This window comes from Theropithecus gelada, chromosome 6 (genome assembly GCF_003255815.1).
Source record: "Theropithecus gelada isolate Dixy chromosome 6, Tgel_1.0, whole genome shotgun sequence".
In the NCBI taxonomy this organism is placed as follows: domain Eukaryota; kingdom Metazoa; phylum Chordata; class Mammalia; order Primates; family Cercopithecidae; genus Theropithecus; species Theropithecus gelada.
The window spans coordinates 62,673,665-62,688,622 of NC_037673.1; the positions used below are offsets into that span (position 1 = coordinate 62,673,665).

General features: G+C 35.8%; 1 protein-coding gene across 1 annotated transcript in view; it reads right to left on the minus strand.

The window, feature by feature from the left end:
* Positions 1-14,958, minus strand: part of ADAMTS6 (ADAM metallopeptidase with thrombospondin type 1 motif 6) — a 326,707-nt gene that overhangs the window by 301,078 nt on the left and 10,671 nt on the right. Inside the window, exons 3-4 of the mRNA XM_025388157.1 lie at positions 14,355-14,719; positions 3,758-3,926 (exon numbers count right to left, since the gene is read on the minus strand). Coding sequence (XP_025243942.1) covers positions 3,758-3,926; positions 14,355-14,719 — 534 coding nt within the window. The remainder of the gene's footprint in view (positions 1-3,757; positions 3,927-14,354; positions 14,720-14,958) is intronic.

Here is a 14,958-nt window from a genome sequence, read left to right on the forward strand (position 1 = left end):
TCAAAGTGTTTGAATATATACAGCCATTCACTATTATTTCATTAACCTGCTTTATTTTAGTACTTACATAGTACTTACTACTTCTGGACAGTTGGCCATATATTTGTTTGTTTGTTTGTTTGCTTATTTAGTTAACTGTCTCTCCTCACTAGAATATAAACTCCATGAGAGCAGGGACTTTTTCTGCTTTATTTATTGCTGCATCCCCAGCACCTAGAATAGCCTTGCATACAGGAATTAAATGAATATTTACTTAATGAATATATAAGTAGATAATGAAGATATAGAGACGTAATGACATCTATTTCAATGGACTAGAAGAATACTTAGTTATCTCTGGGTGTTGGAATAAGTAATTTTCAGTTTCTTTTTTTCCTTTTTGTCCTGTATTTTCTAAAAAGAACATTTATTACTTCTATAAAATTTTTAAAAATTCAGAGTTTGAATCTAATTAGAATGGAAAAAATTAGTATCTGAATGTAAGATAAATATATCCAGTGTCAAAGGGGTTTTCATATCTTATATTTTGACATAAACTTGAATTCCAGGTAATAGGCTAACTGGCAGTGTATGCCTATAAATTCACATCTCTCACTTGACCTATGCTGTTGAAACAGTATTACAATTAAGATGTTAGCCAGACATTTCCCAAATTTACTACTAAACACAAAACATTTTTTTTTTCCAATTAAGTCTAGTAACACTTGCCCAGAACATAGGGAAATACTATTTTATATTCCCAGTAATAGGAAGCCAGTGAAGTTTTTCAAGGTGTGTGATACAGCCAGATTTAGGGGACAGATTTTACTGAAAACAAGAACACAAACCTGGAGGCAGAAAGCATAATTAGAAAGTCAGTATAGTGGTCTCGTCAAGAGATAATGACGGTCTAAAACAAACAGACTAGAGTTCGGGGTAGTAGAAATGACAAGTGAATTGAAAACATTGAAATGGAACACTGTTTAGGAAATTCTCATAGTAATCCAAATGAGAGATGGTAGAAGAATCTTTCCCCAAAAGGACAGAATTTTATGACAGCCATAAGAATGGATTTGGAGAAGTGTTTCACTAATGCGTAAACCATTAAAAAATAAGGATCTGCCTGACTTAAAATAATGTGATACGTACTTCAAAAAAGGATAATTTAAATATGAAAGGATTAAGAGATAGGCTTTTCAGAATATGATAAAATCTTTAAAGATTTTTACAAAAGGTGATCTTCTTTACCATCATACAGTGAAGGTTGGCATATTATGGAAAAATGATAGAATAATTACATTATAATAAACAACTGAATATTTAAATCCTAGTTTTTTTTCTTTCTTTTTTTTTGAGAAGGAGTTTCGCACTCGGAGTGATCTTGGCTCACTGCAACCGCTGCCTCCAAGGTTCAAGCAATTCTCCTGCCTCAGCCTGAGTAGCTGGGACTACAGAAGCGTGCCACAATGCCCGGCTAATTTTTGTATCTTTAGTACAGAAGGGGTTTCACCATGTTGGCCAGGATGGTCTCGATCTCCTGACCTCGTGATCCGCCTGCCTTGGCTTCCCAAAGTGCTGGGATTATAGGCATGAGCCACTGTGCCCAGACTGAATTCTAGTTTTTAAAGAATTTACATATAGTTACACTTACAGTCTAAATGTTGTTAAATATAAGATAAACTTATTTCCATAATGTTTCGTTTCATTACTCAATACAAAGACCCAACAAATCTTCTGCTTTCATTATTAACTATGCAATTTTATTTCAAGTTTTAAGTAGATTCACTGTAAGTTGTCTTTTTCTGGTACCAACAAGGACCTAATTAACAGCCTCAGAGATTACTCAAGAAGAAAGTGTGCAGAATGAGAATAGTAGGTTAAGAAAAGAAGACTTAATACTTAAGAAGAAAACAAGCCCATGAAGAATATGGAGAAGAAACAAAAGGATGATGCATATCATACACTAACTCACAAGGCAATCCTTTCTTTCTTTTTATTTTTTTTTTTTTTGAGATGGAGTCTCGCTCTGTTACCCTGGCTGGAGTGCAGTGGCATGTTCTGGGCTCACTGCAACCTCCGCCTCCCGGGTTTAAGCGATTCTTCTGCCTCAGCCTCCCAAGTGGCTGGGACTACAGGCAAGCGCCACCACGCCTGGCTTATTTAATAGAGACAGGGTTTCACCATATTGGCCAGGCTGGTCTCGAAATCCTGACCTTATGATCTGCCTGCCTCGGCCTCCCAAAGTGCTGGGATTACAGGCATGAGCCACCACGTCTGGCTAACCCTTTCTATTTTTTACTAAATGTATTCATTGGTGATTTTACCTTTGCATTAAGCTGAAATCTCTCTCTGAAACATTCTGCCCCTGGTTCTAGCTACTGGAGCTATATAGAACAAATCTTTTAAAAAAATTTTAATATAATAACACTTTAGTGTACTAGAAACAGTCATTTTAATGATAGCTACAGTTTGATTGGGTAACTAGTATGTGCTGAGATGAGCACTCAGAGAGGTTGGGTAATTAATTGGTCCTATGCTATACCAAAGCACATGTTCTTTTTGCTATGCTATGTTATATCCACTGTTTCTCTACATTTTCTCACCTTTAGACTAACATCCTCCTAACTCCTTAGCTCTAGTCTTGCTCTTCTCTAATTCCATCTCCATATTGCTGCCAGAGTAGTCTTTGTAAAACACAAATCTGATTATGTTATTCTTCCTGTTTAAATCCTGTCCGTGGGTTTCTAGTGTACTTAGGATAAACAAACCCCTTAACATGGTTTACAAGCTCTTCATGATGTGGCCTCTGCTAATCTTTCCAGTTTCATCTCTCACAGCCACTTCCCCCAACCACTATGAACCTCACCTTTATCCCTCCAGCCCACATTCTAATATCCAGTTACATGAACTGTCTGTCAATTTATATAACATGACATTCTCCCTTTTGGTTTAGGAGCTTCATAAACGCTGTTTTCTCTATGTGAAACACTATAGCCAATGCTTTCTCCACTTCTACACAGCTACTTTTACTTTTCCCCCAGGCCTCAGCTTAGAAGTCACTTCTTCCATGAAGCTCTCCTTGACCACTGAAGTCTAGGTTTGTTGTCTGTACTGCATATTTTTATAGTATCCTCACTCAGTGCTAACACTACTTTTGAATACTACCTTAAGATTCTTCAAGTCTTAAAGTGTCTAGATTCCTGCTACTAGCATAAAAATATCAGGCTAAACAAATACTCTATTTGCACAAATAGAGTACTACAGTACCTGTGCAAAAAAGCTATAGCTATTACCTAAAATAAGATGGTTATTTTTTTCCCTTCAACCAAAAAAAGAAAATGAATTTTATACAAATTTAGTTTAAAGACTTCTCAAAGAGCTCCCAGATTGATTTAATACTACTGGTAGGTGGCATTGGGAATTACACCTGATGTAAATGACAAGTTGATGGGTGCTGACTAGTTGATGGGTGCAGCACACCAACATGGCACATGTATACATATGTAACAAACCTTCACGTTGTGTACATGTACCCTAGAACTTAAAGTATAATAAAAAAAATTAAAAAAAAAAAAAGAAACCCAACCTAAGAAGCAGAGAGAAAAATGTTTAAAAAAAAAAACTACTGGTAGGTGACATCCATTAAAAGGGCTCTGGACATTATAATCCTAGTCAAATTCCTAGTTACTTTTATTGCTAACCTTACTACACTTGCCATAAGAAAGAAAAAGCAGCAATCCAATACAATATGCTTTCTAAAAGCTGCACACTCACTCACCCGAAACCCCACAATGAGAGTGATCATACAGATGTCGTTGTTGAAGGGCAGACTTTTTGTAAATAACATGAGGGTGGCCATTTTCATAACTAAAATGCTTGGAATCCTCTGTGGTATTCTTTAAAGGTTCAATAAAATATTCTTCATCTTCTGTAGCAATAACACCATGCTAAAAGAAAAATAAACAAAGAACTTACCAAGGAGAATAATTTTAAATATTAGTTATCATTATTAACAAGAGCTAAAAATAAATAGACACTTCTCTAAAGACAGGGTTAAAACACGTTAATAAAAAAAAATTAGCGAATTATCTGTACTCAGTAAAACACTATATAAATGTTCCTATTCTTTAAAAAGAATATTTAAATACCTCCATATGCTATGCACTGTACTCAGCATGTCACATACATGATTTCCTCCAATTTCACAATGACTCTGTGAGGTAACAGAGGTTTTATGTGAACACTAAAACTTATTTCAGTTCCACATTATGCATGTAACTATATCCTCTGTGTTTAGATATAGCTTTGTGATTGAGTTTTGGACAATAAAAATATGGGCAGAGGGTTATATAACACTTTCAGCCCGACCTCTGAATACCTCTGCAGTGGAATCTTCTACTCTCTTTCCTCACTGAATGAAGACAACTCCAAATACCTAGGGTAGGTAGAAACCAAAAAAGAAGGAACCTGGGTCCCTGCATGACCTCTTAGAAAGCTGTCTGATGTAGACACAGACACACACAAGAAATAAACTTCTATTGTGATAAATCACTGACATTTTGAGGTTTATGTTGCATCAATTAATAAGTTGTTAATTAACACACATCCCATACATCCCCATTCTGCAGATGAAGTAACAGGCTCAGAAGACTTGCCCAATATTATACAGAGGTAAGTGAAGGTACTGGAATTCAAAGTTCTGCCCTTACTTACAGTATTTTATCACCTTATCCCTATCTACTTAGCCAAGTGCTACTCAGTTTAGTTATCTCTCCTCTTTAAAAACCACCTCGGCCGGGCGCGGTGGCTCAAGCCTGTAATCCTAGCACTTTGGGAGGCCAAGACGGGCGGATCATGAGGTCAGGAGATTGAGATCATCCTGGCTAACACGGTGAAACCCCGTCTCTACCAAAAAATACAAAAAAAAAAACAAACTAGCCGGGCGAGGTGGTGGGCGCCTGTAGTCCCAGCTACTCGGGAGGCTGAGGCAGGAGAATGGCGTGAACCCGGGAGGCGGAGCTTGCAGTGAGCTGAGATCCGGCCACAGCACTCCAGCCTGGGCGACAGAGCAAGACTCCGTCTCAAAAAAAAAAAACAAGAAAAACAAAAAATAACTTTCTCTAGTCCCTAGTCCAAATGGAGTAGCTTCACCCTCCACTGAGCTTCAATAGAGCTAATTCTCAGTATCACTTATTTTCAATTAATTCCACACTGCTTTGTTACATCTCAAGTCTTGAAGTCTTATTTAAAGTTGGTATAAGTTTTCAACTTCATGTTTTAGCTTCCCAATTAGATTATTTGCTTTTTAAGGCAAAGGGTTATGTCTCATATTTCTTTGTATCAGTTACAACCATAGAAAGTGTCCCACATGTAATAGGTATAAATAAAACTTTGTTGATGAAAAAGAATGAGATGGTAAAAGTTATCTGAAATAAGAATTTCCACTCTTGTCTAATAATGTTTTCCTAAGTATGGCACATGTGAGGACTGCTCTTAATCCAACTAATTTACCCTGTAACACCAGATAAAATAAAAACTCTCTGGGTGTATTTCCTCAGCTGGAAAAATGAAAGAGTTGGTCTAAATTAGTGGTTTTAAAACAGCACTCTGGGGAGCCCTAAGGGTTCCATGGAAGTGCCCTCAGGGGATTGCCCCAGACAACAAAGGGAGACCTACATGGCTTGGATTCCTGGGTTTAGGAATCAGTTGTGCTTTTATTAATCTACATATTAAGTTTCCACATAACATTTCATTTGAAAAAGGAGTTTTGCTGCTTTAAAAAGAAAGTTGAAAACCTCTAGTCCAGATAATCTCTAAGGTCCCTTTGAATTCTAAACCTCTATGATTCTGTTTAGGGAAATTCATGTTAAGTACCTCATGCTTGGAAGGAATGATAAGACATAATCAGAGTTGCTCTAATTTATAGATTAAGTTGGCAGTCACCTACATGAAATGAGCTGAGAAATGCAAACAAAAAAAGCAGCCCTGAGTCACTTCATATAATTTTCACCATTGTTTGCTTTAATTTAAGGAAAATAGTCCCTATATTAAATGCAAATACTAGCAAAAATAACATAATATGCCATTAACATATTCTAATACCTCAGTATGAAGTACTTTACCAGGTAGATCAACAATGTGCTAAAAAATGAACACAGTTCCTGCAGAATAGCAGGCAAGTACAAGTTTTGATAAGAGGGATATGTAGGAAGCAGGGTCTAGGCTACAGTCCAGAAAGGCTAGAGACTAAAGTCATGCTGGTCTGTGGGCACAAGAAAATTGAAAGTTACCAGACAAGAAATTTGATTTGCTGGGGAAAAATGAAGTCAGAAGCCTGGTAAGTAAACACAATCTCTAATTTCAAGAATGAAAAGACTCTGGAAGGACAATCCAGAGATTTTATATGTTAGGTACTTTGTAAAATGTTTATAACATTATCTCTTCTTAATAACTCTTTGACGTACCACTATCTGTTCCACTTTGTAGATGAGAAACTGAGATGGAGCAAAGTTAAACAATGAACTCCTGTGACTGACTTTGGAGCCAGAACTCTTAACCACTATACTATAATTCTCTTATCCTCTAAGGGCTGTTTCTGTATTTATTTATTTTTTCACAAAATATGCTTTCACAAGTGCCTATCACAAGGCAGATACTATGCTACGTGGTGGGGATACAACAGTGAACCAAAGTTCCAGCTCTATCATGGTACTTACATTTTGGTGGGAGGAGCTAGAAAAAGCTAATTATGCTGGTGCGGTGGCTCATACCTGTAATCCCAGCACTTTGGGAGGCTGAGGCAGGTCAGCCACGAGGTCAGGAGTTTGAGACTAGCCTGACCAACTTGGTGAAACCCTGCCTCTACTAAAAATACAAAAATTAGCCGGGCGTGGTGGCGCATGCCTGTAATCCCAGCTACTCGGGAGGCTGAGGAAGGAGAATCGCTTGAACCCAGGAGGCAGAGGTTGCAGTAAGCTGAGATCACGCCACTGCACTCCAGAGCCTGGGCAACAGAGCAAGACTCTGTCTAAAAAAAAAAAATAAAATTTTTTTAAAAAGCTAATTGATTAAACAAATAAATGATGAAGCAGGTAGTGATAAACATTAAGAGGAGAGATAAAAGCAATCAAAAAGGACAGAGAATAATTAGAGGTGAGAGAATTATAGAAACTATATTGGATAGTTGCAACCATCCTCCCTAATAAGGTGGTATTTAAGCAGAAACCTGAATAAAATGAGGGAGCAAGCTAAACATTTATCTTGGGAAAGGGCAGACCAGATACTGGCAACAGCAAATGCAAAGGCAATGAGGTAGGAGCATGCTTACAGTATTTCAGAAACAATCAGGAGCTACAGTGACTGAAGGGAGGGAAGGGAACAGTGATTATGAGATTAAAAAGGGTCTGAAAACCAGATGATGGAGGGCCTGAAGTTAGTGGGAGCACCAGAAATCCATGCATGCCTGGCAAGAGCCCTGCTCTCACTTACCTCAGTATCCCCATTCACCTTTACACTATCTGCCTCAGGACCATCAGGGTTAATCTCACCATGCGTCCTCTTTCCTGGCAGTATAAATTCCTATGAGAAGCCCAAACCTCACCCCCTGGATTCTAATTCTCATATGATTACGTACATCATGTTTTCTGATCCCATCTCCTACCTCTCCCTATTATTTGAAACACTTCCACTGTGTTCTCGCAAACTCAAGGTCAATCATCAATAAAATCTCCTCTATCCCCAGCTTCATCTGTGAATATTCACTTCATCTTGCTCTAACAAAAACCTGAAGCTCCCTAAATGATACTCTTTTCCTGTAGTCCTCTGGAACAGTGGCTGCTTTCTCTTCTACATGCCTCCTATTGGACCTGAAGGTAGCATCAGATGTTCTTGCAACTCACTGCCATTTCCAAACAATTCTTTCTCCCTCCTCAACAAACACACACCAGCATTGAACCTCGTGCCACGATCTTCTCCCTCCTTTCCCAGTTGCATTTATCTATTGATCCCAAGTCAGTCCCCTCATTCCTTAAAAATAACAGATTCTGGATTACTGTCATTCTCTGCAACATCATTCCTGAAATAGTTGATTTCAATATCTTCTTATATCACAGATTCTTAAAAAACATGTATGTGCATATGCATATACTCTGAATCCCTTTGGAAGTCTAAGGGTGAAACCTAAGGACTCCTCCTCAGAATATTTTAAATGCAGAAAAAATATATAGGAAATATATATATTTACTAAATAAAACCAATTTAGTAAAATACAGTTATCAAAATATTTTTTAAAAAGAATACATACAACTTGCATAACACTTTAAATAAGATCTTCAGTGGCTCAAATAACTTCCACAATTTCACAACAGTGATGAATAAAAATATTTTGAAAAGAATGCAAAAACTGTAACGATATGAAAATATCTGTGGTCTCTATTGGAGGCAAAGTCACATGTACTGCTATCATTCCATATGGTTACCATATAATCCCATCCATGGACCTAGTTTAAAAACTAATGACATAGATGGTCTCTTCATTCCCTGTCCTCTCAATTTCTTGACCTCCTCCCCCTCAAATATCTTGTCCCTCACCTTACCTTTTACACTATGCCCATGGTCAAACCCTAGACTTTGAGCATTATCAGTATTTGGAGCCTTCTATAATCTTGATTTCAAGTATCCCATTCTTCTATCTTTCTAAAACTGTCCCTCTAATATACCAACTCCAAGGGATAGTCCTTTTATCCCCATGAGGTCCCATAATCCATTGATCCTACCACATTTTCACTGTCCTTTACCCACCTCATGTCCTCACCTCCCTCATAACCCAGCTTCAATTCCACCTTCAATTCCCTTACCTCTTTCTCACCTCATGGAATCCAGCTGGCTAAACCACAACCTTGATAAGATTCAACTTTGCTGAGCTTGCACCTTTGCAGCTGCATTTAGCCAGAGGAAAATATACCAGAATGCTGACTGGTCTCACTTTAAATTCATTAATAATTTTAACTGTAACTGTAATGCTTCACAGAAATCGTATATTTATCAAGTTCATTCAGTAACCCATTCTCCTGGATAACTCTTTCATGTTTTCTCATCTCTACTTACTCCTCTAAAACCTTCATATTCCCCTCCAATAGACAACGCAAAACCTCCTACAAATTCCTACAATCACAAATACTCACCTACCTGCATCTTATGTCCATAAAATCTATTTTTCCCTATTATAATGGATGAACTATCTATTCCCCTAGCTAAAGATAAAATTATTCTATTCGTGTGGAAAATTCTATCATTTCTCACCTATCAAGAACTTCATTCCAGCACCTCTCACTCTACCTAATCATTCCCATCTTCAAACAAAACAAAACCTCCTGTGACCATACTTCTGCCTGCTACTAAAATTTTTTTTTGCTTTTCCAGAAGTCCTGAAATAACAGTCTATATACTCTTTTTCTCTCCTCCCACTCCATTTTAAACCTACTCTAATCATGTCATTGCCTCTTCTCCAAACTCTTCTTCACTGAAACTGCTTTTGTCAAGGTCACCAATAACTTCCTCAATGATAAATTCAATGCAATTTGCAGTGCTACTCTTATTTGGACTCATCAGCAGCATTTTCCTCTTGAAATATTTCCTTCTGGCTGCCAGAACATTTTCCTGATATTCCTTCAACTTTATTACTCTGTTCTCTGTTGTTTCTTCTATGTCTCTCTGACCTCCCTGACCTCTCGGAATGCCCAAGGGCTCAGTCCTTAGACCTCTTCTCTATTCAACCTATGCTCCCTTCAAAGCAATTTCATATAATCTCTTGGCTTTAAATGGCATCTATACATTGATGACTCCTAAATTTACAACTTTCTAATTCATATCTCTCCTCTGAACTCCAGACTGACATATCCAATATCCTATACAACATCTCACGTTTAATACCTCCAACTGAATTCATGATATACATCCCCCTACCTACTCTTCAAACAGCTTTTTCATCTCAGTTGATTCCTGAGTCTTTCTCACTTTAATTGATGGCTGTTAGATTATGTTACTTGCTCAGGCCTCGAACTTGTAGTTATCATTGATTTTATTCTGCAACCCCTAAAGTCTTTACGTCTGGCTCCCAGTTTCCTTTCTGACCTCAACTTCCATTACTCTCCCTCACTTTCTCTTGGCTACAGCCATGTGGCCTCCATGCTGTTCCTCAAACACTCTCAGATCATATCTTTGTACTTGAAAATTTCTACCTGAAAATCTTATCCCTCAGATGCCAGCACTTCCTTCCTCCTTTCCCTTAGGGTCTTTGCTCAATACTTTTTCCTCCTGAGCATTTATCACTACCCAATATATTATAGTTTTTATTTATTTATCTTATTGTGTGTATGCCCTACTAGAATGCAAGCTATATGATAATAGAGATTTTTATTTTTGACTATTGTAATCCTAGCACCTAGAACAGTGCTCATTATATGGAAGGTACTTATAAGTATTAGTGAAATGAATGAATAATGAAAAGGGGAGAATGACAACTGTGGACATGACTAAATGACCAGAAAGTCTAATGGGGTCATTGAGCTTTTCTAACTAGCTATATAGTCTTTATAATCTTCAGAGGGACTGAAGATAATCAGTTTTCATGAAATAACAGAATGTAAGAAAATCCAAGAAAAAAGAGAAAGAACTTTTGAAAATTAGAAATATGACTGCTATAATTTTTTAATCAACCGAAGGAAAAGAAGATGAAATCAGGGAAATCTCATAGAACTTAGAACAAAAAAGAAAACAATGGAAAAAGAGAAAACGATAAGAGAAGCAGAGAACCAATTCCAGAAAGAGAGAACATGGAGGAAGAAAAAAATAAGAAGATAAAATTATTAAGAAAATAATTTTTTTAATTTCTCTAAGCTGAAGGAGGGTCTTTATTAAAAGCACCCATCAAATACTAAGCAGAAATTAGGAAAGAAAACCCATAGTTAGACGTGTTATAAATTCCTGAAACAGGAAGGATAAAAGGAACATGCTTTCACTGAGGGAAATTTTTTTTTAACTAAAAAAATTTTTTAAAGAAAAAAAGGACAAGAATCTGACTAGCAGCAGACATCTACCTGTGAATCAATGCTAACTTTTAAGACCTTTAAGTATTTTTCCTTTTTTAAAGCTATAAAACCATATAAATAAATTTTATGCCCTATATATTCCCTTTCCCAGTACTACCATCCATCATCATTAAGGAAGATGATTATTTGAACCCAGAATTTCACATTCAGCTAAATTATCAATCAAACATGAGGGCTGCACAAGGTCCCTTTCAAACAGACACAGACTCAGAAACTTTACTTCCCAGTTGCCTGTTCTGAGGTAATTATTTGAAGATATTCTCCAACAAAACCAGGATGTAAACTCAGAAAGAGAAAGATGTGGAACTACTTTAGGAAAGAAGAAGCCCCAAAATGAGAGATGTTACAGAAACTAACATCAAGAAATTAGCCCAAGAAATTAATTAAATGGCTCCATGAAAAATGCCTCCAAAGAAGAATGGAATGTATTTCAAGCAATAGATACAAGGACTAAGGAACTGGAAAATATTATATCACTTGATAAAGAATCTATGCTTTTTTCTCAATAAGAAAAAGTAAAAGTAAATAGAAACTCCAGAAAAAAATAAAACCTGAGTAAGAAACCGTGGTCCAAATACAAAGCAAATTAAAATATGACATTATATGAAACTGACAGACTATAATGTTAGGAATTTTGTCCTTTGAATGGTGCAAGAGTCCCAGCACTAAAACTATGGGTGAGGAGATAGGAGTAGAAAACACTGATGATCTCTGCATTAACAACTATTTTATATAGAATGATTAAAAACACAGAATTTATTAAAAGTGGTGGCCTTTGAAAAGTAGAATTAAAAAAAAAAACACTTGTTTACATATTCCATTTGATTAAAAATGTAACATCCATAGGAGGTAGAGGTTGCAGCGAGCCAAGATCACGCTACTGCACTCCAGCCTGGGCAAGAGTTAGTAAGACCCTGTCTCAAAAAAAAAAAAAAAAAAGTAACATTATACAGAATAAGAATGAAGGTAAAGTTTACTAAAACTGGTGTGTAAAAGTGTGAAATATCTGCTCACAAATTCCTTAGGAACTATCAAGGGAAAAAATAGTAACTTCAGAGGACAAACCTGGCAGATCACCCCTTAATCAAATAAGCAAACTTAGTTAACATGGGCCATACAGTGTCAATAAGGGATGAAGTAAAATAGAAAGGTGTTAACAGAGGGAAAGAACAAGAGACAAAGTCTCAATAAGGATGAATAGGTGACATTTTGTCATCTCCTTCATTGTAGAAAAGGTTCCATTTTCAACTTTATTCTCACTTTTGAGTCATCAAAGAGCATGTTTCACAATTTCATAAAGTCACCTATATGAAGTTACTTGCTCTGAAGTTACTTGTTTCCAGAATTGAATTCTTTTCTAAACTTCAGAGCTATATTTCTCAAATACCATTAGACATCTTTAACCTTTATTTATTCAGATTCCTCATATTTGCTATATCAAAGGCATTCTCTTCAAATTACTCTCCAATCCAGCTCTCCTCTGACATTCGTTCTCAACTCATAACATTCATATATACTTTCATCCAAAAGAGATATCTCAGCCATCTTCAATTGCTTTCTCTCCTTGTTCTCTCACAACAAGTTCAATTCTATTTCAATTTTAAAAATATTATTAACTACCTACTATTCTCTGTCTTATTATATGTCAGGAAAGAAAAAATAGGATGCAAATATTTTAAATTTTGTCCTAAAATGTGGTTCAAATTCATTCTATCTTCTTTATTCTCAATGCCATAGTCTTTGAATAGGCCCTTATTGTCTCCTACATGTTCTAAATTATCTTCATATCTACAATCACTCTTCTCTCAAATCCCACAATGGAATTAGTTTTGTTTTGCTTTTTTCTAAATCTTGAATTTGCTCATTTCATCACCCTGTTAAAACTAGCAATGGCATAATTAATGTTAATGCCAAATGTAAATAACTTAGTCAATGACTAGGAATAGCATTTTTCTATGATAATTAATAGTGTGTCATTTTAACATATGAGAAGTTTTAGAATACATTTTGGATAATCTTATTCAAAAAGATAAGTCTGTTTTATAGATAAAGTCCTAACACTGCTTATAGAGAAACTAGTAATGAGTGTACTCAATTTGTCTATAGAAATTAAACCTAAATCTTATAAGCTAAGTAAACATTTTGGCTCATTTTACTTAACAGTGATAGAAAGCAGACAATTGGAGCACATTCCTATATACATCTACAGTGAAATGTTTTCCTCCATTGTGTAGTTCTTGATAGTTCTTTCAAATTTAAAACTTACTTAAACCCAACTCGAATTATAGTTATTTTATATTGAAACAGATGGGTATGTTACAATAAAAAAGAAAAACAGTTTCTGAAAATATTCCTTGAGCATCAAAATGTTTGTACCCTTTTCACAGACACAGCTTTAATGGAACATCTACATTAGCCTGAACAGGGTAAACACAGAAGAGAAAGTATGGAAATTTGCTTTGTTTTGCAATTATTACTATGTGCAACTTTGAACTGTGTATTTACCATTAGACTAGAATGGATTCAAATGCCCAGGATAAACTCTGTAGTCTTGAACCCATTTTCTTTTCTTTTTTCTATTCTTTCTTTAAAATATATTTTTAGAAATGGGGGTCTCGCCATGTTGCCCAGGCTGGTCTTGATCTCCCAGCCTCAAGTAATCCGCCCATCACGGCCTCCTAAAACACTGGGATTACAGACATGAGCCACCTCATGCAGCCTAGAACCCAGTTTCTAAGTAAAGTAAGATTTACATCAATCTTCATATAAATACATAAAAAATTATCTCATAGACACTGGTATAAAAGATTCTACTTCGAGAACTCGTAACTATAAGTAGGTCATAAGTAATTTTAAGATATGTTACCTACCAAAGAAAGAGATTATAAAAAGAATGTCAGTGTCATGGCTTCCTGCCATAATACACACATACATACAAACATACCCTAAAATTCTTCAAAAATGACTGAGTTTTGTTTATGCATAAAAGATATCTTATCTGAACAGAAAAACTTAAAGGGAAACTTGAAGTTTTGTTCATTCCTCTTCTAATAATAGAGTTTTAAAAGCTGCCATTTGAAAAGTCAATACATTATTAAAAAGAAAATCAAAATCAAAGGCAGCAGAAATAGCAAAAAAAATGTAAACTATTACCTTCCTACTTAAACTACACATATATATAATATATATATTTTTAATCTGAGGAAAGACATTTATATTGCGAACTTATTTTCCCATCAGAAGTTTAAAATTGTAGCATCTACTTACCAACCCAACACAGTTGCTTAAAGCCACTTTAGTTGTACTACGTTGATCTTGCAAATATCCTGTGTAATGACAGTTGTCTAAAAAATCATGTTTCCACTGGGGTCCATCTTTCCCCCAATATTCTACTGTAAAATGTTTGGACACAAAATCTGTATTGAGAGTCAAGTTTAGATGAAAGTGCTTGCCATAGGCTGAAAGTTTAAAAAATAACTTAGATACTGCCTGCTGTGGATCAATAGGGTCCATACTCCGTCTTCTCCTTGAGTGTTTATCATTTTTCACAGTAAAGCTGAGAAATGCTCCATTTTGATCAACCCTTATTGGAATAGTTAGCTGGTAGTGTTCAAGGTAAGTCAGGAATTCCTCTTTGTAATCACAAGGCAGAGAATCCAGAAAAAAAACACATGGAAGAAAAGAAAATTTAACGGAACAAAGAAGCAGCAATATAAACAACAACCATGTCAGTTAAAACTATGAATCGTTATACGTGAGGTATGTACAAAAAAAGTTATATTAAACAAAAATGAAAGAAAAATTTAAAATCTGAAGGTTAAGTTGCAATTATTTTAATATTACTTGTGAAAGACTATTTTACTTTTTTAAT